Source organism: Leuciscus leuciscus, assembly GCF_965113295.1.
Source record: "Leuciscus leuciscus genome assembly, chromosome: 4".
NCBI classification, from domain to species: domain Eukaryota; kingdom Metazoa; phylum Chordata; class Actinopteri; order Cypriniformes; family Leuciscidae; genus Leuciscus; species Leuciscus leuciscus.
This window is the reverse complement of record NC_138728.1, coordinates 21350470-21377257: the sequence shown is the minus strand read 5'-3', so window position 1 is coordinate 21377257 and position 26788 is coordinate 21350470. Positions and strand designations below refer to the sequence as shown.

The 26788-nt window shown below is 38.5% G+C and overlaps 2 protein-coding genes across 2 annotated transcripts in view; both read right to left on the bottom strand.

The window, feature by feature from the left end:
- Positions 1 to 17633, bottom strand: part of slc2a13a (solute carrier family 2 member 13a) — a 58847-nt gene extending 41214 nt beyond the window's left edge. Inside the window, exons 1-3 of the mRNA XM_082167412.1 lie at positions 16913 to 17633; positions 5398 to 5557; positions 2661 to 2869 (exon numbers count right to left, since the gene is read on the bottom strand). Coding sequence (XP_082023538.1) covers positions 2661 to 2869; positions 5398 to 5557; positions 16913 to 17447 — 904 coding nt within the window. The 5' untranslated portion in view covers positions 17448 to 17633. The remainder of the gene's footprint in view (positions 1 to 2660; positions 2870 to 5397; positions 5558 to 16912) is intronic.
- The window catches only part of LOC309497183 (E3 SUMO-protein ligase ZBED1-like), a 164328-nt gene that overhangs the window by 80624 nt on the left and 56916 nt on the right, over positions 1 to 26788 (bottom strand). The window lies entirely within an intron of this gene.

Below are 26788 nucleotides of genomic sequence, written 5' to 3'. Positions count from 1 at the left end.
GGACCACAAGCACTCTCGCTTCCCATGCTGAGGACCAGCAAACAGCAACCAGCATCCCATGCTGGTCCCAGCTTGCAAAACATACCTTATGCTGGTGACCAGAAATGCTGGATTTTTAAATAGGGCATGCAAATGTGGCCACAGCATGAACTGACTTTGGGACTTTGGTTGAACTCTTACTCTTGTCGCTTACAAAAATGAGCCAATTCTAAAAGTAAATGAATGACTTTTGGTTTCTGCAAACCACTGTCTCTCCAAACTAATAGACTTACTAATTGACAACAATGTTGCATGCTCGTAGTTTCTTTTCCACTTTATTATTAATAAAGTGATTTACAGTGTGCGCTGCTGCTGCAAGCACAGTATAACTGACAGGACAGAAAAGTTTGTTTTTCTGAAGTGAGAGACTTTATTTCCTAACAAGTTACGAAAATAACATTACAGTAATGATACTGACATATAGACTGACAACATCTCATCTGACAGCAGATACTGAATATTGACAGAGCGGTGTTTTCAGGCAAAACTACAACTTAAAACCGCATCTGACAGAAGATTTTATTTTTACTTTTATTTTGAAAGATGTGCGTGAAAGCTAAAGCTGTTGACAAGCTTTAGCTTTCACGAACGTCTTTCAAAATAAAAGTATTGCATTTGAATCATAAAAAAAACGTAAAATTACTTTTGTTGTTGTTTCCTTGACTACACATTCCGCGACCCACCAGTTGAGAAACACTGCAATAGATCACCCTCAGAGTAATCTGTCAAAATGATGGACAGCCTTCAGATTTTTCCATCACTGCAAAACAAATTCTGTCAATGATGGAAATTTTTCATTTAATGCGACCTCTGCTCCAAACACCCCTTAAGAACAATCACTGCAATTGCTTCACTTCAGCTCCTGTAACTACTACCTACTGTCACAGTAATTGACATTTGTCCATTTGAAACCCATGAACAGTGACCTTTCACATTTGAGTGATGAAAGCATGAGATCATCACTATCACAGCTGTAGAACCAGAAAATATATGCGTTTCTGTCAAAGGTGTAATCACCATAATGTCCATAGGGTCTTCGGCTTGGTTTCACAATGACTTGTCTGAGGTCAGAAACCTGTCCCATAGCAAAGTGTCAATCATATTTAGATGTTCTAAAGTGGCAATAAGGCCTGGGAGACTATGACTGACATGTGATTGGTTAATAAACAAGGTTGTATAAGGTCTGGTTAGGGGGTGGGTGACTTCCCATTGTTAGTAATTGGCTCCATTTATGGCCGAATTATATTTGCTTGGGTGAAACATGCTGTTCAAGTACATGTGCTATTCAGTAGTTGTTTCTGCCCTGCTGTGCCGTTGAATTGCTGGTAATGTTGCCTTCCATTGCATTTGACTATTATAGGTTGACTCAAATGAATTTTGGTTCATGAACACCTGTGGCGCCTTTGGTTTTTTTATTGCTGGTGTGCCCTGCATGTACTGTTCGGCATTAAGAAACATTTGTTCCCCTTTCATTTCCATTAATCTCCACCAGGTTACCTCCTGGACTGTAGCGGATATAAATGTGCAAAAAGGCATTTTCGAATGTGCCAAAATAGGACTGTTGTTCTGGATAGAGCTTGAAAACTCTAAAGGGCTCCTTCACCTTCATTTCTGCAGAGAAAAGTGGGATGTAAAATCCTCTTCAGCCAGTAGTGAGTGACCTCTGAATCAGAGGTAATTAAGGACAGAACCAATCCACTTTCCCAATATCCTCTTGTCCCTTGACTCTTGACATTTCCCGAGTTTTTCTGATTCTGTGAGACTTGCTGCCACAACTTCGATTACTTTGATTTGTTGTTCTTGTTGCTTTTTTAATAGGATAAAAATGTAATGATACTGAGGTTGCCAAGATTTTCTACTGTTTGTTGCTAGTAGGTGTTCCTACTTAACTGCTATATCCCACTGTAAATCATAGATCCGTTAACTGCCCTTGATCGGCATTCTTTGACCATTGCACTTGGAACATTTTACCAAAATACTCGGTAACACAGGAGTGTCCAACTATTCTTTTGGAGGCCCACCTTCTAGCAGTGTTTAGCTCTGGCCCCAACTAAATACATCTGAACCATCTGAACTTATCAAGGTCTTCAGGATCACCAGAAACTTCCAGGTGTGTTAAGCATAGCTAAATTCTGCAGGAAAATGGACCTCCAGGAGTAGAATTAGACACCTTGCTGTAGCAGAATTCTGGGACTGCGTCACTACTGAATATACAGTGCTACTGCGAAATACTTAACAAATAAGTCTTATGGGTTAGTTATTTTTAAATTAATTGGTTAAAAAGACTCAACTCATTAGTAATCATTTTGAATCAGTCTAATGACTAGTTCTAGTTTTATTGACCATCCCTATTGGTCACCGCAAGTTTGCCGCATTTGTAGCAGTGTCCGATACTCATTTCATCTCAATTCACCAATTCCCATTTAAAACGAATGACTTCCGGGCTCATTTATGCAGCAAATCTGTGAAAACGTGAAAGCTTCTTAAGTTTGCCAATATCCACATGGTGTTCTCTTGTGCACTTGAGTACTTCATTTAATGAAACCAGTGAACTGAGACTATATTTGTGTTTCTTTGAGCTACTTGCATCTGTGAGTGTTTGCAAGACTATATTTTCTCACCTCCTCCACAGTCCTTTTCCTCCTCTTCAATGCTGCTTTTGATAGTATCATACTCCTCGTCAATGTTCTGGTTGCCACGGATTTGGCTGAGCACGCGCCGGGCCTTTTGGGTAAGACCTTTCTGGATGAGCCAGCGAGGACTCTCTGGTAGGAAGAGGAACCCTAGGAACTGCAACAATGCAGGGACCACTGACAGACCCAGCATATACCTACACAAATAAATAAATAAATCATTAATTGATGATGTCTGATTGATGAAGAAATCTTTGTTTCTGTCTCATAGTCACTTATCCTCAGCTGCTGAAAGATACATGGTGCCTACGCATTGTTGCTAGTTTATTTTTAAAACTACATCTGATGTGAACAGAACATGACGTTAATGGTATAGGCTTAATGATGTGAACTAAAAACAAAAGCATTCCTTTGACAAATCCACTTTAGACATTTTACTAATCATAAGCAAATTTACAACTACATGTCAACTCTTATTTTGATGCTCCCCAAACAGACAATCTACTAGCAACTTTGCAAGTAAGGCCCAATCCCAATTCTATTTTATACCCCTTCGCCTACCCCTAACCCTTCGCCTACCCCTAACCCTTGCCCCTTGAAACAGAGTGTCAAGGCGTAGGGGTGAAAATATTCCCCTAAGAAATGGGACACCACTACTACACCGTTACATGTCATTATACATCGTCGCTAGCGCCTACGTCACAGGAGATGCGCCAATGTTTATTACAAACTTCCAAGATGCCGTCGTCAGCTGTAGTCTTGCGTGAGTTACAGCTATTTTATTTTTTTTTCTTCTGAAGTTTGCAGAAAATAACGAAGATGACGATATCTTCGACGCCTAAAAGCTGCGTTCACACCAAACGCGAATAGAGCGTCTGGCGCGAGTGATTTCAATGTTAAAAGACGCGCTTACACGCGTCTGGAGGTCTTGCGGCGCGAATGAGGCGTTTAGTGCGGCGCGGTGGACGCGAATTTGCCTCATTCGCGCGTCCACTTCGCTTCAAACTTTTGCTTTTTACACGCGTCATATTGTTAACGAACTTTAACGATTTTTTAGCAACTGTTTCTTTGAAGAACATGACCGTAAATATGAACACGAGATTGAATGTGACAAAGAAAATGATTATTGGCAGTCATGTTGCCTCTGTAGCCGGTGTATGCAGGTACATTTCTCATACCCCTTCGTTTGAAGTGTGGTCCCGAAAAATCTTCGTTTCAAGGGCTATCTGGCCCTTCCCCTTACCCCTACCCCTCCAACCAAAAGAGAATTGAGACAGCCCTACCCCTTCACGTGCACACGCAAAACAGAGGGGAAGGGGTAAGTGAAGGGGTAAGGGGTAGAATTGGGATTGGCCCTAAATGTCAACTTATTCCACTAACCCTAACCAAACAGTCTACTAATAGTCTAATGAGAGTTAGTTGACATGTAGTTTCTAATAGTTTAGAGTAGGTTCTTTAACATGAAGTTGCAAAGTTACTTATAGTTAATAGAATGTCTAAAGTGTAACCAGAAATTGTGTTTTCTTGTTTTAAGAATAAATACATACTTGTACATATTATATGACATATACATTCCTAATTTATATTCTCATATTTAACACTTTACAATGAGTCATTTGTAAACAGTAGTTAACATGAACTAACAAAGAGAAATACATTTTTCAGTGTTTATTAACCTTAGCCCTAAAATGTTCACGCATGTCAGTTCATAGTGCATTAATTACCGTTAATAGATGCACATTTTGATGCATCATACTAGTAAATGTTGAAATTAATTTGATCTAAGATGAATAAATTCTGTATTGTTCATTGTTAGTTCAAATTAACTAATGTACTGTAACTAATGTTAACAAAAGAACCCTTATTGTTAAAGTGTTACCAAAATCTTAGACTCAAATAAAATTTGTACAGAATGTGGAGACAAACAGATAGGCTTGTGCTTAGTATTTCTGAGAAAATTAATCACATTTTAGATTTTTGCCAGAAATATCTGCCAGTTAAGCCAACCTGTCATAACTTCTACAAAATAACTCGTCATAAGGGAATAGTTTGTATATCATACTAAACCTAACCATGCAATCTAAATATCAAACTTAATGGCTGTAATAAAATAAATAAAGCAAAAACAGTCATAACTTTTTGTATGAACCTAGCCATCCTTTGAATCATTATTTACTGCAAATTATCATGAGAATGAGTTGGTTATTCAGTAATCCCTTCATTTACATAGAGTGATTTGTGGTTTTGATGCTGGGGAAGATAAAAGTAAATACATGGCAACATGTCCATCAAGTACACATTTTTTACATTTTCTTTCCCAAAGCAACAGCTACACATGGTGAGGGGGATATTTGCTGGTGTAACATTTATTTTGTTTTGTTTTGAGGGTTTATTATGACAAGCTACAGAGAGTGAGAATGAAATGATTTACAGGATCTGCCCTACAGGACCATTCTTCCAGTAGAGTTGACTTTCACATCACACAGAGGTAGACAAATGCACACAGTGAATTCATTCTCTCATCACACTCAATTCAGACTTCAAGCTCACATCTCAGTCATTTATTTTGCCATGGCGCTGTATATTGTGAACATCATGGAAATCATTCAATACTAACTCTCAAAATAAAAAAAAAATAAGGTCATTGCATTGTTCCACCTTTGACACCACAGAAAAGAAACAAGACAAATTCTGCCATTAAAACCCAAAGACTTGATGCTCCTACCTCCAGCCTCCATGTTGCATGTAGCTGAAGGCCCCATCGATAAGGCTGGCTATGAATTGGCCCGCTGTGATGAACAGTGTGTTGATGGTGACCAGACGTCCTCTCAGGTGGGGTGGCGATGTTTCAGCGATGTACACAGGAATGGTCATGGACCCAATACCTGGACGGATGTATATATAGCAGTCAAATATAGGCTATTTCCCATTTGGTTTGGCATATTTCCATTAACTGCTCATATTCCACAGATGTGACACTAATTATAAGATATTACAGTGCAGTATGTTGTTCCAGCTGTTTTGTGTTTTGTTTTTTTGTGCAAGTGGGTGGGGGGGGGGGGGGGGGGGGGGGGGGGGGGGATGATAGTGATGGACATGAACAGTAACAGTTTGAAATTTCAATTAAAGATAATGAAATGATAGTGTCTCTATTGACATGATAAAGAGTTATTAGGGTACAACATGGCTAAATACGCACCGACTAAAAGGCGCCCTTTGATTTGATTTTCCTCTAAATCACTAGGCACAAAACTTTCCAAAACATTCACTTTTCAAGATGCACGTGGAAATTTGTCTGATCCTCGACGTTGATTCTGTGGTAATTGGATCTAATTGATGGGGTTTTTTTTAATGTTGTCAGTTTAAGTAACAAATGCTGTTGGGGCGAAAATCACAATAATTAACATGATGATAAACAGCCGTCTGACTTTTCCATTTGTTGACATGACATGGTTAGATTCAGATGGTAAATAACATAACTTGGGTGTCCACTTTAGAGATAATCACCATATTTATAAAGAATCCATCATATTTAAAAATATTATATTAATCATATCATATAATAAAATATAATTTATTGTCACTACTGTAAATCTATATACATTTTTAAGCATTTTTCTTAAGCCCCGTTGTACCCTACATTATTACATGGAAAATAATTTCAACATTAGAGTATGCTGTATGGAATGGATGGAAGAAGTCAAAAACATGGATAAGCACAACGGAAAATGAATTTCCTGCACCCTTTTGTCTTTTATTACAAAGGTTTGCTTTCGAAATCTATCCTGTGGTTAGAAAATATAGTGCCCAAAGCACAAACGCTTGGGAATAAGTCACCCAGAAATGAAAATTCAATCCTTCCCTCAACCTGTTGCTACAAACTCATATGACTTTCTTTCTTCTGTGGAACACAAAAGGGGAAAAGTTGAAGAAACTACTGTCTTCTCTTCTCCATAATGAAAGTGAATGGGGATTGGGGCTGTTGAGCTCCAAAATGACACAAAAGCACTAGGGGTGCACCGATATGAAAATTTTGGCCGATACCGATAATTCTTTATATTTGCAAGTTGATAACCGATATATTGGCTGATAAATCTAAATCCAAGTTTGTATATCATTTTTGAGAGTTTTTGGGTTGAAACACTGATTGAGCGATTCCAAAATATGGTACTGTATCTTTTAACACCCTTTCAGATGCTCATTCATGTTTATTTCGCGCTGTAACTGGTATTATTAAGGCGGAAGAGAAGATCATGTGCTCTCTGCGCTGCTGCTTCTCTTGAGCTGAGCTGCGCCAGAGCGATCTCACGCCAAAGCGCCACAACGGTATTTATGTTTTTGAATTTCATAAGAAAATGGACGTAATTTGAAATCTGAGACTTTGTTTCATATCAATGGTAACAAAGCACAAAGATTATTGTGATTTATTGGATGGGATGCGCGCTACAATGTTCCATTCATTCATCAACTGTAAACAGGATGACTAGACTAATCGATTCTTGGGATTTAAGAATCGATAATATCGGTTCGTAAAAATGAGAATCGATTAAAATCGAGAAATCTATATTTTTTACCCAGCCCTAAATAATATATATATATAAATAATACACGTATATAAATAATAAATAAGAGATCTCTTGGCAAAATAACTGGTGTAGCTTCCGGGATTCAACCATAACGGGGAAAAGCTTAATTTTCATATCGTGTTCCACAACCAATAATAATAATAATATGGATTTGGAATGGCATAGGGGTCATTAAATGACATTTTTTGGGGGTGAACATTTTCATTAAAGTATAGTAGTGTAAAAACAATATAGAAGTAAAAAAATATATATTATAAATAAATAAACAAAATAAAAAAGGTTATTTTATTTAACATGTGAAAGTGAGTTTATGCATGCCAGTAATGCTGTTCGAATCCGAATCTAGTACTGCAGACATGCACCACATAATAAATCCCCAAACACTGAAAGCCTTATTACACTGGCATTGTCTCTCAGATCTACAAAGGACCACGCAACAATATGCTTTGTGTGCCCGTGTTCCCTGCCAATCACATGGGGCTCAAGAGATGACACAGCCAGGCCACATCCTTCTCATTCCCACCAATTACATCACATATGTGTCACATTATGCAAATTGTCAACAAGCAAGTGATTTCTGGAATCGCAGGGACACCATAAAATGTGAATTTGCTTCCAACAGACTGGGATGGGGAGGAAATTGAAGGGTGATGGGGTGTGGCGGGACAAGTGTTCACATGATATTTACACAGGAGAACAAACAAAAAGTCCATGCATGCCCACATTAATCTGACAAGGTCTACGACATAACCCCTCGCTATAAAGTCTATTAATAGCCCCAGTTCACTGTCGCTCTCGTTGCCCGGCAGACAACGCACCTGTTGCCATGGGAACGCCTCGCTGCTTCCCTCACAAGGAGGTTAATCAATACTGTGAGAAGACAGCTGTTATTGGCATCTCATTTACGTTTTGAAAGACACTGACTTCACATGAGTGAAGGATGTATTCTCCTCTCACGTAGTTTGATGCAGGTTATCCAACAATGCTTATTCACAGACAATCCCTAATTTTTTATACATGTGGGAAGAGCGATATTATGCCACATGGAAGGATCATTCAAAATGACTAAGATGACGGTGTGGAGCATGATATTTTTCATACGTGCCATTGAGGGGCAAAACATCAAATCATTTGCATTTCCAATGACACCACGACTCGCCCAGTTGTCTCAAAGGGTCTGTTCCAAAACCTAATCTGAAAAAGCAGCTACCTTCTATGGATGCATTCTAACTAACCTGCTCACTGGAAAGATGTGCCTATACATACATTTTACAGCTTAAATCACCAGCAACTTTTATTTCTATTCACACAAATTATGATTACAGGTGTAGATTGATTAATAAAGACAATTTTCATGTGGTTTCTTGCATAATACTATATTATGACTTCTAAACGCTTTTACCATGGTGCATGATTTGTAAAATACTACATAAACTACTAGTAAACTTCTTTGGTAGCTTACCTGGCACAGCATTGCACAATAAAAGAGCTTAAAGACTTGTAGAAACGAGCTAAAATGGTGTGATTGCTTAAGTAAATGGCTTATATCTCATGTTTGCTTTAGTTAACTGGGATTATGGTAGGGTTTAATGTAGATGGAACGCTATTTTCAAACACAATAGAGTATTAACTTTTAGTGTCAGTCACAAGACATTTAGTTACCGAACTGCTGCCAGTATACTAAAACGTTGCCAGATTCACGTCATCTGTCGGATAAAAGTAAATCGACATTTCACTTTGAGAGTGTTGCAATAAATAAATCAACATACATTCATTTTGCAGAAATGTCGCCACAGCCATGTTTTTCCCATGATCCTGGGTTAATACTAAATGGAACCTGCATCGTACAAATAGCAGTCTACACAGGACACTAGACTAACAATTGATTCCAGCAGATTCTGATGTTAGCATGTTGCTAATCAACCAATACAATACTCTCACAGCATAACCCAGCATAACTCTAAACATAAGAATCCATAGCTCACACAAATAATCATTTTATTAGGGATACAGAACTATTTTTACTTATATTTTTCAGTTTTAAATTAAATATATTTATAATCAACATTTCTCTCACTTCATCCGCCATCTTGGATGTATTGTTTGTTTACTGAGCTTGTTGTGTAGTGCATTCTGGGATTGGCACTTTTCACAGCCGCCTTTGCTCATATTTACCAAGTGTGCCAATATTAGAGGTGGGCACTGTACATAGTTAACTCACTAGGCTAGGAACCGAGCCTTATAACAGGCCCAAAATACAGGACACGTTACAGACATAAAGACTGCATCAAATACATTAGTAGAAGTTTAAGTCAGAATCACATAGGCTACTTTGCGGGAGAAGACCCAAATGCTTGGAAACAAATGATAAATTAGTTCAGTTCTAAGAAATATCACTAAAAATCGTTCCAGCTCATTCAAATAAACCAATTTCACAAAAAAAGTGTGTCCTATCTATTTTCGAGCTTTTCTTATGGTAAGCTTAGCAGCTAACTCAATCTTGCAGAGAGTTATGCTTCCGGTAACAAAGTTTATATCCTGAAGTAGAACATCATTAGTCACTTGTGAGGTTTTGTCTTGGTTAGGAAGCTGCTTCAGAAGTATGTAGACAGCGAGGCAGCTCACTTCACTTTAGAACATCCATGTGTACTGAAAACACAAACAATTGAATCGCAATTTGCAATGTTATTGATATTGCATGAGAGTTACAGTGTGAGTGTTTTATTTCAACATTAATGGCCATCAGTAAATCTGTTTAAATGCGCTAGGGAATACTTAGCATGTATCAATCCACTGATATCATTATTCAAAATCAGATTTCCTGAGTACAATACATCACAATAACAATATTGAAGCTCTGCCCTAATGATGTAACAGTCAGTCAGAGGAAGTGGAGACAATCTATGTTGTTTTGGTGTCTTGTTTATGTCCACAAAAAAACTGTAGATGCTTTTGCTTAGGTCTAGCTGCTAAACAAGAGAGTGGACTCATTAGTGTGAGACTCTACACTGAAGCTGTAGCTGTCTCTTATTATTAGCAACAGTGAGTGTCTTAAAGCAAAAACACACCCACTTCATTCAACGGCCTACCCCAGACACTCAACGTGAGAGGCCATCGCTTTAATGGCCTTTCGCTCCACAACGGTGGAGGAGTCATGGAGACAGCAGACGATTGTCAAAACAGCTTAGCTACTTCTCTGATCACACCATTGGCTCAGACATTGCCAAGCCAAATTAACTTCTACTTTACACCATCTGTGATTAGCACAAAGATCTGCGCCCGGTTTGAAGGATTGTTAGGGTGAGGAATTGCCCAAATCTATTGAGACTGACTTTCTGAACACTGCATTAATGATATGACTCATATACAGTAGTGTAAACACATACTTTGCTGTCATAGCTCTGCTAAATAAACATAATGAGCTGAGGAAAAGGTCATTAATTTGATGGTTTAACCGACCCTTTTGCTCCATACTGGTTTTGTGTTTTTACAAAGGTCAGCCTGAAAGTAATTGGGCTCAATCACTTAAACCAGAAGTCAGTGGTTAATTATCAGATCAATGACCTTTCAGAAAAGTTACAAGACAATGTATTTATAAGTATTTCCAAATAGTACAAAAAAAAAAAAAAAAAAAAAACCTTATCATACTTCATGAATACAAAGATAACTTCACAAAAACTCACACTTAGTGTCTGAAATCAAATACTTCCATACTATATAGCATGCGAAAAAAAGTATGCCAAAAGAGTAGTATGTCCGAATACATAGTTTTCAAAAAACATTAGTCCGAAAGTCACTGGATGACCTTCTGCCGAGATTCTGAAGTCCACATTCGATGGACACTTTACTATCCTATGAGGCCATGGGAGAGGATTCATGAATGGAAGTGAAGTGACACATCTGATGCTGGTAGGTCACGTGACAGTAACAACATGGCGGGTGCAGTACGTCCGAATTTCATTCATACTACCCATATTCAATCATACTATATAGAGCGTACTTTTTTAACGACCGCAATGTAAATTCAAATTCAAATATAGCACCTACTCAGACAATCCGATTTCAAACTTGGCGACAATAAAGATATTAGTGTGTTGTGCCTGTTTGCCATGGTGTTGTGGTTACAAGAACACTAACAGGGTGTTCTGGATGGTTGGTTTGATTACTGGAAAAAGAGGCACCCTCAAGTACAACACGCCAACCCCACCGCCCCAATGTGTATTGTGTGTGTATTACTTAAAGTAATAGTAGCCTGCCTTTAAAATGATAAATATATGGATTGTATAATGCTCGAATGGCAATTCTCTGGATTTGAGCAATCAAAATGGCATTACTCAGCCAGGCATTATAAGGATTGAGAAAACACCAATCTTCCCTAATGACAGTGTGTAATCCTAGACAATAAGCATTAGGCTAAATTGCTCTTTCCAAATACTCATGGGATATTCAGGTCATTCTTGGAACCAACCTTGGAATCATTAATGAAAAAATACCACTTGAGCTTGTGGAGCTCTGTCAGTCTTCACCCAGTCAAATCATGTGAATCCTTATGACTCTGTACTAATTGCCTGAGTTAAAAATAGTTCTGAATTTTCAATGAAGCACTGCATGGAATTTTATCAAAGCTTGTGATCTTACACACACTATGACTCATTTGGTATCCTTTAAGCAAAGCAATTAAAAAGACAGTGTACAATCTTTTAGAAAAATCAACCACATTGAACACATTTGAAATAAGCCCACTGTGTGCATTTATTGAAACACTATTCAAAAGGCAAAAAGGTCTGACAGATATTAAATAGTCCAAAAAATATACAGTCAACACACACACACACACACACATAGATGCAAATGTCAGATTTTTGAGGTTTGAGTTTATATTTGCCTTCTGCATAGCCGCATGTTACCATAAAAACAGCATTCAACCCACCGACTGTCTTCATTTATTTTTGTTACTTTTCAAGTTGCCTTTTGTGTAAAGATTTTGTTGTTTTACCCATGTCCCAAACTTTTAAATGTCAAGCTATGAAAATCCATCATTAAAAAATAGTTGGAACCTTGGAGACTAAATGTGGGAACAATGTGAGAATATAGTTATGTTGTGTAGGAGATGGGGCCACCAGTATCTTCTGGGTCAGTGCCAACATCTCTGTGACTCCTGCGTGGCCAATCCAGGAGAGAACGATAAGTGGTTCTTGCAGTTATGAGCAATTGGGTATGTAGGTTTGATCTGAAGAAGGGTACCCAGGGAGCATGGCATGGATTCAGTCTCTAGGTGGAACAGAGGTACTCAAGCTTGTCTTGGTCTGTGATGACTTGAAAGAGATGCTAGGGCCCTCAAACCAGTGCCACCATTCCTATAAAACCATCTTGATAGCCAGCAGCTTCCAGTTATCTATATCATAATTCTGGACCTCTGTGGACAGAGCTGAAATTATAAATGAACAGCCTTTAAATGTTGGTAAAGCGGAGGAAGCATTGTTACTCCTTGTTGGAAGGTTGAGGCCATGATGTGATAGCTTGCACTTTGCTTGAAACAATATGACGTATCACAGGAAATGGACAGTTAAAGTTAAACTGGCACTTCTCGACTTTGAGGTGTAAAGTCATCTCATCACGAATGAGGTTATAGGCGCCCTGCAGATCCAGTTTGGAGTGGACTGAACACTTCAAGGAAGGCTTGATTCTTAGGGGGAATGTCAATGCTATAAGGATCAAGGGACTCTCAATGGTGGTGGGACAAACAAGAATGGACAGGCAACCTTTAAAACATTGCTCACCCAAACTGCTGACATCTCAAGTGGACCAAGGAAAGAGTCAGTTTGTGATGAATGAGCCATGGCAGCCCCAGTACAACATCTTCTGTGTAATTAACAATACTAAGAGTGTTTATCTGTGGAGGTCCCTGGGTTGGAGGGTGAGTGATCCTGTTGGGTATTGAATCTGGAACCAATGGATTTCTGATGAAGGAGCTGAATTTTGTCAGTGGAATTTTAAATGTAGAGAGGAGTGATTGGGCTATGAAGTTCCCCGCTGCGCTGGAGTATATGAGGGCAGGAGTATGGATAGAACAGTATTGTTAATCTCAATGTGAAGGGTGAGGTATGGATGGTAGAGCAATGAATGGTGTTCATTAAGTATAAACATAACCGCTCATCCTTTATAGTCCTTTGCACTTCCACAGTCAGCCAGGTGGAACTAATCTGCATTGTCTCCTCCAGGAAAAGTATCTGAAGCGCAGACTTCCGAAACAAAAACTATTCACTATGCGAGCTGGATCTGTAAAGCAGGAATTAGCTTCCGATGATACGTGGTGAGGAGGGCTGGCACATTCCAACTGCTAGACAATACAAGGGTGAAGAAGCACAGGGCATATTCCACCACGAATAAGGTTCAGTGTCTCAGACACAATAGCTACTCACCGGCATGTAAGTCCCACATTGGTTGCTCGACACCTCCCGTCATTTTTAGATAAAAGCGGACTGGAGAACTGGACCGCCCTGATGCAAGATAGTCAACCCCCACTGCTTTGCCGGGCAGAGCAGAGATGATATATGCCACCTTAGCCAGTTGGGAAGTGGTTGGGCAGCATCTCGAAGCTTAAGGAACATTGCAGAAGGAATCAGTTGCAATGGTTAGGAGAGCTAGAATAACAGGCTGGAGTGGCCATGGGTGAGGAAGGGGCTAAACTTAATGGCGGTCTAGCATGATTTCTTCCATTGTGAGATGACATGTTACTGGCCACATCCCGGGATGTCTAAATACATTAGAGAACTGTCTCTGTGCTTAAGTGTTTTCTTACGAAGCTGGAAGGACTCGCTGAATAGAGCAATGGACACAAAGGAAATGTGAAAGAAACACACTCTTATTCATCTCATTACAAAGAGGCAAGAGAACAAACGTATCCAAAAAGGTCACTCACAACAAGGCCACATGACAACACAAAGACGAAAAACAAAAACTCCAATCCACTTTTTCCTAATGAGCCTTTCTGCATTTTAGATTATGGGAGGCACTTCCGGTTTGGGAAGGTTCACTCAAAAAATAATGCAACAAATAATTTCAATTCATAAGGTTGCGCTACAAATAATCCTGTAAAATTTCCTTCACAATAACTTGTTTAGACTGAAAGAGAATAACGTAATGCTTGGTATTTTTATGTGAGGTGGTATAATGAGAATATCTATGTCAAGAGCTCTTTTTAGTCGCTGCATTCTTTTCCTCCTGATTGTTTTCATTTTTGTCTTAGTATTCCGCTGTAATAGTATGAAATACAACATACTATGCATACTATGTTGTCTGATCTCCTGATTGAATTTATGGTATATCCCATGAATAATTCACTGGAATGCACTATGAATCTCTAATTTTTCTCCCCAAATCATCATGTCTCTTTCCAGGTTTGTTTCACACAGATGCTTTAAAATGTAGTTGTCTCCCCCTTTTCACTTCTTATTTAAAGCAGGTAAATACAATATTTATTTTCTGTCAATATGATGTAAATCACATATTTTCACTCAGTGTTCCAGTTAATGAAAATGTTTGATTAAATCACTATTAGTTAATAACTCAATATTGCAGACATACATATTACTACAGTGGTAGTAATTTGTTAATGCTTTTACACTTTTTATATCATTTTAATGTTCGATGGTTGAAGGCTGAGTATAATAATGTCATCTCATTGTACCCAGTTTTTAGAAATGCTTATTATTGCATTCATAGAGCAAACCTTTCACTGATTGTTTTTAACGTAAGTCACTCCCATAGTTCGCACAAAGCATCATGGGGTGTAGGAAAGAAAATGTATTGAGTAGAAAGGAAGATCACAGTAATGAAGAGTTTGTGCTGATTGGTAAATTGAGAACATGAAGTTTTTGGCAGAATATGGAAAGATGTGTGTGGAGTGATGAATCACAATGAAACACGAGTTGCATGGTGATGCTCCAGAGCGGTGTCTTCAAAAATATTATGAGAAGTATAATAATAAATGCACCTCTACCACAGTGACGCATGGAGGAAGAGACTGTGTCATTGTGTGTGGAGCCTTTTTAGCTGCGTGTATTAGTGAGCTGCTTCACTGTGAAAAGTCATTTAATGCTTCGGAGTAAAGGAGAATATTGCAGAATGGCTTGCTTCCCACAAATTCAACCAAGAAGTGACTTGAGCATAAGTCCATCAGGCTCACGCTTTGGCCTTGGACACAGTCCAGATTTAAAACCATATAGTGAATATTTGGTCTCATATTAGGACACATTTTTCAACTACTCATGAACTGTTTGAAGCCATCAACATTGAGTGGAACATCACAGACTCTGTCTGCAAGATTGGGAAGGCTATTCAGTGCCAAGTTAATTTATCTACAGCATTTGTGCAATTCTTGCTTATTTCCTGAACAGTGATTTGTGATCAACATGGTTAAAACCAATAAAAGACCACTAAATATTTTGCCATTCTTGGCTTGGCCCTTTTTTGAGACGTATGATGTTTTAAGAAAAGAAAAAGCATGGTACAAACAATTTGTTTAAATGAATACCAAAATAAATACAAAAAGTGCTCCTGTGATGCTTGTTTATAGACCGTTGAACACTGTTGGTAGACATACATTACATAAACTATTGAGAAAGGTGTTTATTTTCCACAGTCCACAGGGACGAAATTGCCAGACTACTTTCAAAATAAACAGTCTGAAATGAGTTTGAGAACAGCTAACACTGTACCGTCCATTTACAAAACACAATGTCGCTGATTTCTAAATCTGCTGTTTATTTAAAGCAAACAAACAAACAAAAAAATGCAGAAATGTATAAACTTATGCACTAATGCAGAAACTTATGCAGTAACTTTATAAAGTTATTTATTTGGTTAAGTCCAAAATGTTATTTAATAAGACTGAATCAACCTGACTACATAAAAATAACCATAAATTTAGGCTATTTAAGAGCTTAGGTAGAAATAGCTCTTTAAAAACTGCATATTGACCACTTTTTACAATGTAGAAATATTGGTTACACTTTATTTTAAGTAGACGTTGTTATATTGCACTTACTCAAATAAGTACTGAGTAATATTAATTAACTGCATGTACTTAATATAGTTATTGTTAGGGTTAGGTTTTTGGTTTAGGATTAGTTCCTTGTAATTATGCATAATTTACTTATTCATAGTAAATACATGTAGTAACATGTAGCTACAGTAACTACATCACCTTTAAACATTTATATCGGTTTGATATAATCATTACATTTTAAAATTTAAATTACATAAATAGTAAACACTTCACAAATAGGTCTCAAGTAACATGAACTAACAATGTATATTTTTACAGCATTTATTAACTTCTGTTAATTTTAGTTAAACTATGTTAGTTAAGTTCACAGTACATTAATGATGTTAACATAGGCAACATTTGATAAATATTAGTAAAGGATGAGATTTATAAATGCTGTATAAGTTCTGTTCATTGTTAGTTCATGTTAACTATTGTAGTTAACATTTGCTTACAAATGAAACCTTATTGTAAAGTGTTATCCACAAATCAACTGAAGATTGAAATACAATACAAAAGCAAGACACAAAACAACCTCATAGTAACTTTTCTGATGACAAGAGCAGACTGAATGCATCACCATCGGTCAGGTGTGTCTCACTTACCAAGCCCAAGTCCCACTATGAGTCGTCCAACCAGCAGTGCCTCCTTATTAGGAGCAGATCCCATCACTATCCCCCCGATGGCGAAGGCAGAGCTAGCCGTGAGGATGCACACCCGCCGCCCGAACAACCCGTTGAGACACCCGCCGAGCAGCGCGGACACCGCCGCCGCGGCAACAGTCCCGGACACCAGCAGCTCCTGCCACAGGGCAGTTATATTCATGTCCCTCTTGAGCAGAAGCATCGCTCCGGACACCACCCCGGTGTCATAGCCGAACAGAAAGCCGCCGATAGCGGAGAACGCGGCCAGCACGTAGACGAAACCCGGCGTGACATCCTGCTGGAACTGTTTGCGCGCCGCGCGCTCCAGGTCCGCGGGCGCAGGAGACGCTGCCGAGGGACCGGCGCTGCTGAGGCTCGCGCTGGACGGAGCCTTGATGAGACTCCGCTCTCCATCATCCGCCGCTCTCTTCCTCCTCTCGCCCATCAGATTGCTCATACTACGCAGATTATAGTCATCGCTGGATTTGCGGGACATAAGTGAAAAACCGCAAGAAAAAAATGCGCACAGTAAGTCAAAGAGGATGAACTGGAGAAGTGGGCTGATATGAGTCCAGCGTGACTTGCTGTTGTGTTGTTGATGGGGTTTTATGAATGGTCTGTCTAGTCTGAATCCTGACAAGTTGTGTCACGGCTCTGTGCGTGAAGTCTGAAGGATCAGACAGTGGTGAGAGTGAAGGGAAAGGTAGAGCTCAGCGTCATCGTGACGTGCGCATGGCGTCAAAGAGCTACACACCAACACATGTGCAGAGAAATACATCCATTGGCCAAATAGCTTCTTTTTGTAAACAGTAACCTCAAAACACGTTAAAAAATGCATAAATTATAAAAAGTGAACTTGAAAATACTAAATAAATAATTTAAGAAGTCTGGGGGTTATTTCTGGGCTGGTCAAGCCTATGAGCCTATAAGCCAAGTACATTTTGGAGCAGTATGTTTTCTTGTCTCCCATTAAAGTATTAATTAACATGTGAACTTTGTATCTACATTATATATTATTAATATTAATATATATATATATATATATATATATATATATATATATATATATATATATATATATATATATATATATATATATATATATAAAACGTCAAAATATGCTAATTTCACGAAAAGCCTGAACCGCAACGAAAAAATAAATACAAAAATACAAAATTCTCAAAAATTACAAGAATAAAGTCGTATCATTTTGAGCATAAAGTCGAAATATTTTGAAAATAAAGTCGAAATATTTTGAGATTAAAGTTAAAACATTACGAGAATAAAGTCGTAATATTTTGAGAATAAAGTCAAAATTACGAGAATACAGTCTTCCGTAAAAGTTACTAGGATTTCCTGATACTTCAATAAATCCATCTGGCTTTCCGTTTGCCTTCTCAGAAATCTGGTTGCAGCCGTTGATAGCTTACTTTGTCTGCCCCGTCCAGGTAGTGGAACCACTGTTCCTTTAACTTTGAACTTTGAACTTGCGAACTATGCTTCCAACGGTGTCTCTATGAACATTTAGTGCCTTCGCCATCTTTTTGTATCCTGTTCCTTGTTTGTGAAGGGTGATGATATCTTCTCTTAACTTTTTGAGCCATTCTTTTGATTCAGCCATATTTCTAACATGCAGTTAAACTTGACACTCAACCTAGCCAGGGGTGCGTTTTCCGAACAACGACGTAACTCGCTGCTTAAAGGTGCTCTAAGTGATGCCGGGAGTGTTGACATTCGAATTGTTGTCAAACAAAACGGAGGCTAGCTAGACCCTCCCTCCTCCTCATCTCGTCTCCTCCCTCCTCCCCTCCCTTCTGGCATAAAGGAAAGTCAAAGTAGTCACTAAAAACAAAGTTAAGTTTTACTGATACTTCATTCAATGTGTAATGTCACCAAGTTAGAAAAATGCTTTTATATATTGCAGAACAGAATGCAGAAAAAGAAAAAACATTGTCTTAAAATCGTTTCGCCACCTGAGGTTATACTATAACGTTAGCTCCCATACAAGGACACAATAATAGCAAGATAACGTTAGCTTCGCGTTTCCCAGTGAGCATAAACAACGGCGGCGGCATAAACAAATTTAGTCAAAGTTGTCAATAGCCTATAAATGAACATTCAAATCCATAACAAACAGTGGGTGAAAACAATCATTCACACAAATTGTCGCCCTACTGTGAATTTGCTTGACCATTTACAATAGAGATTGATCGCTAGCTGCTAGAAACATGTTGTATTCACCAAAGCTAACGCTGACTGCATAGTTCTAGGCTAGCTAATTACATACTTGTGTTGGTTTGGCGAACATGAACGTCAATTTAGAAAGAAAAATGGATTTACCTGTTCTGCAAAAACAGCAATTGAATGTCGGATTGGAAGCCCTTCTGCCGGCGGAGTTCTCGCCACCTTTCGAGGGTTTTTTCCGATGTAAATTCGGGACTTCGCGCGTTCCTTATCCTTGTCCCTTATCCTTGTCCCTCTTCTTTGCAATTTGTTCATCGGAACGTCGTCTCTTTAGTTGTGTGTCGGCCATAATTCAAACTTCCCTCTTCATGCTTCTCTCTCCTCCACACCCCCTTCATGTGTGGGGTGGTAGTGGCGCAGTGGATAAGACACATGCCTTTGGTGTGAGAGACCCGGGTTTGAATCCACTGTGAGACACCAATGTGTCCCTGAGCAAGACACTTAACCCCTAGTTGCTCCAGAGGCGTGCGACCTCTGACATATATAGCAATTGTAAGTCGCTTTGGATAAAAAGCGTCAGCTAAATGAATAAATGTGTACGCGCACTAACCCCCAAACCACACCCCTCAAATACTTCTTGTCGGTGATTGGCTGGAGCACTGTTTGTTATGTTTCGTGGTGCGGGTGAGCCCAGTTTGTTTTTGTTGCCGTTTGTGGAGCCTGTGGTGTCTACAGAGACCGCGTTTTTTTTACAGTGTGTTCAGGGGACTGGCAGCTAGCGGATAGTGAGGAGATGTTTGCTGTATGTGACAAAAAATGTTTTGGCCTAAAAAACGTGTGGCATCACTTAGAGCACCTTTAACTACCATAGTACGTTACATCGTTGAAGAAATCAACTAGCTAGTCATGACTGTTTCCCGAAACCATATTGTCGCAAAGTGGTCGTTCAACCACGTTGGTTTATGACGTTACGCACGTGTTGGAGTAATAACTTATTGTCACAACATGTCATGCAATCTAGAAACTACGCTTCTAACCACAGCTCGAGAGCTGTCGTTCCAACCACACAACTTTGCGATGCTGTTTGCGAATGTTCGTTGGAACGATGGTTTCGGGAAACACCGACTCGTTGAACTATGCTGATAACGACGGAACTTGCGACCATAGTTGGCTAACGATGCTTTCGGGAAACGCACCCCAGTTCAGACATTTCATGTGTTCTAGCTCAAGCACACCTGGTGAAACTAATGAAGCCCTTGATGAGTTGCGTCAGGTATGCTTGAGACAACACCTGTTTTGCAGATTTGTGCATTTGTGAGGTATTTATTCAAGGGGTTGAATAATTTTAAGACTGCAGAAGTCATTAAAAGTTGCATTTTCATTTAAATTTGGGAAAACTTCTTGAAATTGAATGTTTTGAAATGTAAAAAAATCTAAAATTCTAAAATCTAAATTGTATTGTGTCAAGCTATTTCAATTACTTTTGTTTGATTTGTTCATTGCAAACCAGCTGAGACTGTACATTTTGCCAAAAAACCTGCTTCAGTTTCACTGCACAACTCTGTGGACAACTGGGTCTGTCCGCATTAAACATCATAAAACTGACATTAAAGGGATACTTCAGGATTTAGCATTAAGCTTTGTATCAGTAGAAAACCAATAGTGTTTTCGAATTACCGTGCTTTCCTCCCTCATGTTCCCATGAGACGAGAGATTTATGTATTTTTTGTCTGGAAAAAATCCTCCGATGACGCAAAAATCGTCATTTTGCATCATCGGAGGATTTTTTGGCCAGAGGCTAAAGACTACAGCCAGTAGTAGGGGCTGTTCTGCATGTTTTCAACCCGCCCATAGAGGGTGGGATCTCACTCACAGAATGTACACATAGTGTCAGCCATCTTTTTTTGGAAGCTAAGCTAGAAGGCTCTTGTTCTGTGGAGAAAGCTGAGTAGTAGGAGAAAGCCGAGTAGTAGGGGTTACCATCCTCTTTTTCCCGGACATGTCCGGCCATCGAGATCGTCCAAAATGTCCGGGATTCAGCTTTTGCTTTCTGCAATCGCCATTCATTGTTTACATGCACACCTTTTGTTTCAATCTAACTGAATTGGTGTTAGATTCAATAATTCAATAGGTTCAATTGGTGAATCTGAATGTAGTGTTTATATGAACGCTAAACAAGTGATCGGTTGATGTGCTTTTTAACATTGCTAAGAAAATTCCCGCTCCTCCGTCGCTCATCAGTAATCACGCCACCGGCCTCGCGCCGTTCTCTCACGCCCCTCAGCCTCGTCCTGCTCGCCACAGTAAACATAATGAATGGCTACTGTAGAACTTAAAAGCCAAATCCCGGACATTTTGGGCGATCTCGAAATCCCGGGCAGAAACGGAGACTCACTGAGTGGAGCCTAGTCTTGTTGTTTAACTGCGCGCTCTTACTGGTAGGCGTGACTTGGGAGTGGCCTCGTAGAGCAGCGAAGCAAGTGCATTCTGGGAGTTGTTGTCTTTCATCCACATAAGCCAAAAATACATTTTCTGGCTTTTGTCAGTCTAGAAGGCTCCAAATTCAAAAATAATTTCACATTCTACTAGCCTGACGTCATCATACTCAGATTCTAGTCAGAATGTGAGTCTGATACTGCTCCATTGAGCTTTGATTATGGGGCGTGTTTCAACCAAACCAGGATGGAAAATGCCCCCGCACTCAATTGGATAGACCTATAACCAATCAGAGCAACGGAGTAAGTGACGTATGTTTTTCATTCATGTTTCCGATCGACAAATGTCTTGATCGTGGTTCTCTGTTCCTCTTTTAAAATGAATGCGCTGTTGATATCTTCTATAACAGACGCAATGGCGGAATCTACTAATAATGTTTTATAAACAAAGTTCGAGAGGAGCACGTTCAAATAATCAATCCAATCAACTTGTCATCAAACAATGACCGTCTGGTCTACACTATCAGCATGAGAGGAAGCATATATTTATTCACTTTGTCAACTCACCTAACATTCCTTGACAGTTTCCAGCATCCCTCCACTCACTCTCGGCTTGTTCTTCCACAGCCTGGAATACGGGGGGAGCAATGGCGGCGGGGATTCCCCCGAGGGGAAGTGCTTAGGGAAGTTTGCAAGTGCGTGTCTAAAAGTGGACTGGAACGCAGCAAATGACTGAGATTGTGTGTGCTCTACTTATAGTGTTGGTGATGAGGGCTGATGACTGTCAGGTGTATGTGGTACGCCAGTGAGGATCATGGGAAATGTAGTCCGTAATCAGTACTCAGGCAAATGTGACCATCGGATGAGTGAGGGAGAGCCTGGCGTGATGTGCAATACAAATGGATGTATATTATATATATAAATTCATTCATTCATTCATTCATTCATTCATTCATTCATTCATTCATTCATTTATTCATTCATGCATTCATTCATTATTAAAAAAATGTATTGTATACGGTACATATACATTCTAGCAATATACATTCTGGTCCATGCTCCAAAATTTGATTGGCCAAGTGTCACTCCAAGAGGGAGATTTTTCATGCAATTCGAAACAAGTTTATGTTTTGGTGAACTGTTGGAAAATTGGATAAGGTGAATCTCTGTAAGATCTGCTCACGCCCCACTAAGTTCATAGTCTACGAATTCATATAAAATCGTCACCTTGTAAAATTGTATGACATGGTCTTATGAGATTGGTTTGGGTATTTTTGAAAGTCAAAGCATGAGTTTTCTCTTGTTAATGGAAGTGATGGTTTTAAGAGCAGGTTGAATGCTCTGATTTCTCTCACTAAAGAGCAGGAAATGGAATATTTCTGAGTGGAGCTGTTGATCAAATCTGTTTGATCAACTGAAGTGCTAATTAATGTTGTTATTTGTATTGATTTAAGTACAGTGGGGAATAGCTGACATCAGATGCTACAATCTCTGAAAGACACTGTTTGGTCCACCGAATCAATGACTTGAGTGGTTTCATCCCACAGAAATGCCTCTTAATGACTTCATACACAGAATTGTTGATAATGGCATATCAGTATTTGCTGATAGTTTATTATCTGATTATCCTAGTATTCATACACACATTCTTGAGCTTGTATTGGTAAAGAATGGTTAATCCGTCTCTTTACAAAATAGCTTATTATGAGTTTGAGAGTCTCTGCCTTTCATCTTCTCTTCCTTCTTAATGTCGTATTAGTGGCATTCAACTTGGACAAGATCAGTTTTAGCTGCGCAATCAGTTAATTTCACATTTTTCTTTTGATGTAGGTGAATAGGCCCGTCAGACAGCTGGTTTAAAAATAAAGGCCTATGTGAAGCAAATTTTTGTAAGCACTGCATTAAGGTGATAGATACAGCAATAGCAAACCTCAACCATCTAATTAATAGATGTACAAAATCAAGTCCTGCCTTACATGTTTTCTTGTCCGAGATGCCGTTTCACTCTGATATACTTCACGTTTCATGTCTGCGTCTAAAAGTGAAAAAATACTTCCTTCGATGGAAGCATTCCAGGGTACAAAGGTATCAAGTCTGAATCCACCGTTTGCTTCACTTCCTGTCTACTGAAATACCTTCATCTGATCGATTTCTGAAGGCAGCATAGATGTATCCTTCGCTGATATCCCACAATCCAGTGCGTTCCATTCTGTGACAGTTGAACTAAAAAAATAAAGATGGCATTTTTGACCAATGTTTTCCACATTTTTTATATTATTTCTAGCAAGAAATCACTATTGTAGTAATTAAATATTCGCTTAGTTACCATTAAAGCTCTCTCTATTTTGCTGTAGATCATTAAACCGTTACGCTATACACCTCAGACGCTATACGTCTCCACCAGTAAGCTGGTGTGTGGTGGGCGTTCTGGCGCAATATGGCTGCCGTCGCATCATCCAGGTGGATGCTTCACATTGGTGGTGGTTGAGGAGATTCCCCCTTCTATGTAAAGTGCTTTGAGTGCCGAGAAAAGCGCTATATAAATGTAATGAATTATTATTATTATTATTATTATGCTGCCTCAGAGGTCTGTTCGAAATCAGTTTTGTGAGGTGCCTTTGTGTGTAAACGCTGCCTGCAAAGTCATTGCCTGATAGGGCAGCGAGGCAACAAGTCTAAATTTTCAGATGCAGGACAGGTTTGTTCGATTTGAAGGGGCGCTGCTCGGGCCTGTCGGTGTATAACATAAAAATACTGCGAGAGCGATTAAAGAGCAGACGGCTCCATCTACTCTCTAATCGCTCTCGCGGTACTTTGACGTCATGCACCGATCGGTCTGAGCATTGCTGATTCAAGTCGAACAAACCTTTTGATATTTTGCCTAAAAAGGTCAGTATGCATGACAGGAAAACAGAAGAATCTCCAAACATTTTGCTTCTAATCTAGCTGATATATGTTTAGGACATTCATTGTTTTTCTTTATCATTGTTCAGCAGTTTTCCACCAGAAGCCTTAGTGAGTGTTCAGTATTCTACCCTTCATGTTTTCAAACAGTCACCTAGGTTACCGACTTCTCCCGATAAGAGTGCTAATCTGGGATGAGTATGTCCATGAGTGTGGTTATTTAGATTATAGGAATTGATTATAGGTAAATCAGCACCATTTCACTGAGAACACGGATATGCTTGGACACTACTTGAGCTGATGGAGTGATTGTTGATGATTAGCCTACATTCTGAAAAACAAGTAATTTCATCTCTAATGGGCATGAAAACATTACTTTTTCGATTTCAGCTTTGTGGGTTGATTTTTTGGAGACCTTCTTAATCTCTATCTCCGTTTACCATAAGAGTACAAAATAAGAGTGATAGATTGAACGTACAACAACGCCAGACAAACAGACATACTGCCACCTGCTGGACAGAATATACCTTGTAAATGGCACTTATAAAACATGCTCTTAATTGTTGATTATTGTGAGGCAACATTTTTTACAGGTTTAGCAGTTACTTTAGTGTTCTGTGGTAGTTAACATAATATAGATATGTTTTTTTCAAGAATAAAGGTATAAAAAAATATATATATGTAGCACTTTATTTTACAGTCCTGTTCCCCATGTATTATATATGACAATAATTGGGTAATAAGGTACTGACCCTGAACCTACCCCTAAACCTAACCTTAACCCATGTAGATACCTTTAATTACCCAGTACTTTCTTTGGTAAGTACACTGTAAGTACACGTAAGTGCATGTACTGTATAATAAAGTGCAACCAAATTATGTATTAAAGGTATTTAAAGTTATATATTGTAGATTATTTGAGTGGTCACCATTTATTCACAGTTTCACAACTTCATAAAAACCGCATGTACACTGAATAAATAGGTGTAGGACTTTGAATAAATTGCTAAATTCCAAAAATAATTACAAAGAGACAGCAAGTAACACTTATTTCAAAAAAACATGAAATAAGAAGAAAGGCTGAAATAGTATTATCTTGTATTTCAGTAATCGGTAACACTTTACAGTAAGGTTTCATTTATTGACATCAGTTAACAAACTAAGAAAGAGTAATACATCTACAGCATTTAATAAAATTAGTTAATGTTGGTATCAACAGTTACTAATACATTCTTAAAATCAAAAGTTATATGTGTTAACATTAGGTAATGCACTGTGACACACAATAAACATTTATATTGTTTATTGATAAAGATGAATAAATATGTTGCTCATTGTTAGTTCATGCTAGTTAATACATTTACTAATGTTAACATATGAGATATTATTGTAAAGTGTTACCCAGTATTTGTTTTATTTACAGCTTCGAAAAATATTTTTTTACATTATACTAATAATTAAACAAGACTCAAGAAAAGAAAATAAACCCATTAATATATGTCTAACTTTAACATAGTGCCATGGTGAATGCTGTTTTGAAGACTTCTAAAGGATATCCTTAACCAGCTTTATTTGTTTTAGCTAATTTTTATCTAATATTAACCATCTATCACAAATTAATAGTCATGTTGCCATAAGGATCTTCTCTGGTTCTTGGCATGATTTTTTTATCCTGGAGGAGAAGGATGTAATAATTTACCTATTCAGGAGGGAAAAGAAATAAAGAAATGAAAAGAGAATCAAGTAAATTGATTGTAAGATTTTCTTGGTAACAGGTCATAAATTATGTCTGTAATTGCACAAGATTTACAATGCAACCTTTGATTTGGTTTTCTTGAATCATTTTAAAGTTTGAGGATGTTAGAAAGTAAATGCATAGGTTTTTCACTGGCATCGAAGAAGCTTTAACATCCAGTGCATTTATAGTGGAAAAGAGTTCTTTAGATTATTAATGTGTTATTCTCACTGAGAAAAAAAGAGGTTCTTTTAAGAACTGTTCACTGACAGGTTCTGGAACCAAAAATGCTTCTTCCATGGCATCGCAAAAAAAAAAAAAAAAAAAAAAACCCTTTTGGAATGTTTGAGATTAAAGTTGCGTATGTTCTTTAAATTCTTTAAAAAACATTTTCTGTGATTGAGTTGAGAGATTAGATCTTATTCCCATCAGCAAGCTAAGTTCCTGTAATCAAATCCACCTGTTCACAGAGCAGAACCAGGAACTATGTCAAATAGAGAATGACCTACGTGCCATTACAGGTAAACAACAAAGCAGTGTCAAATAAAGAGATTTGCACAGTAATCTTTGGATTTTCTC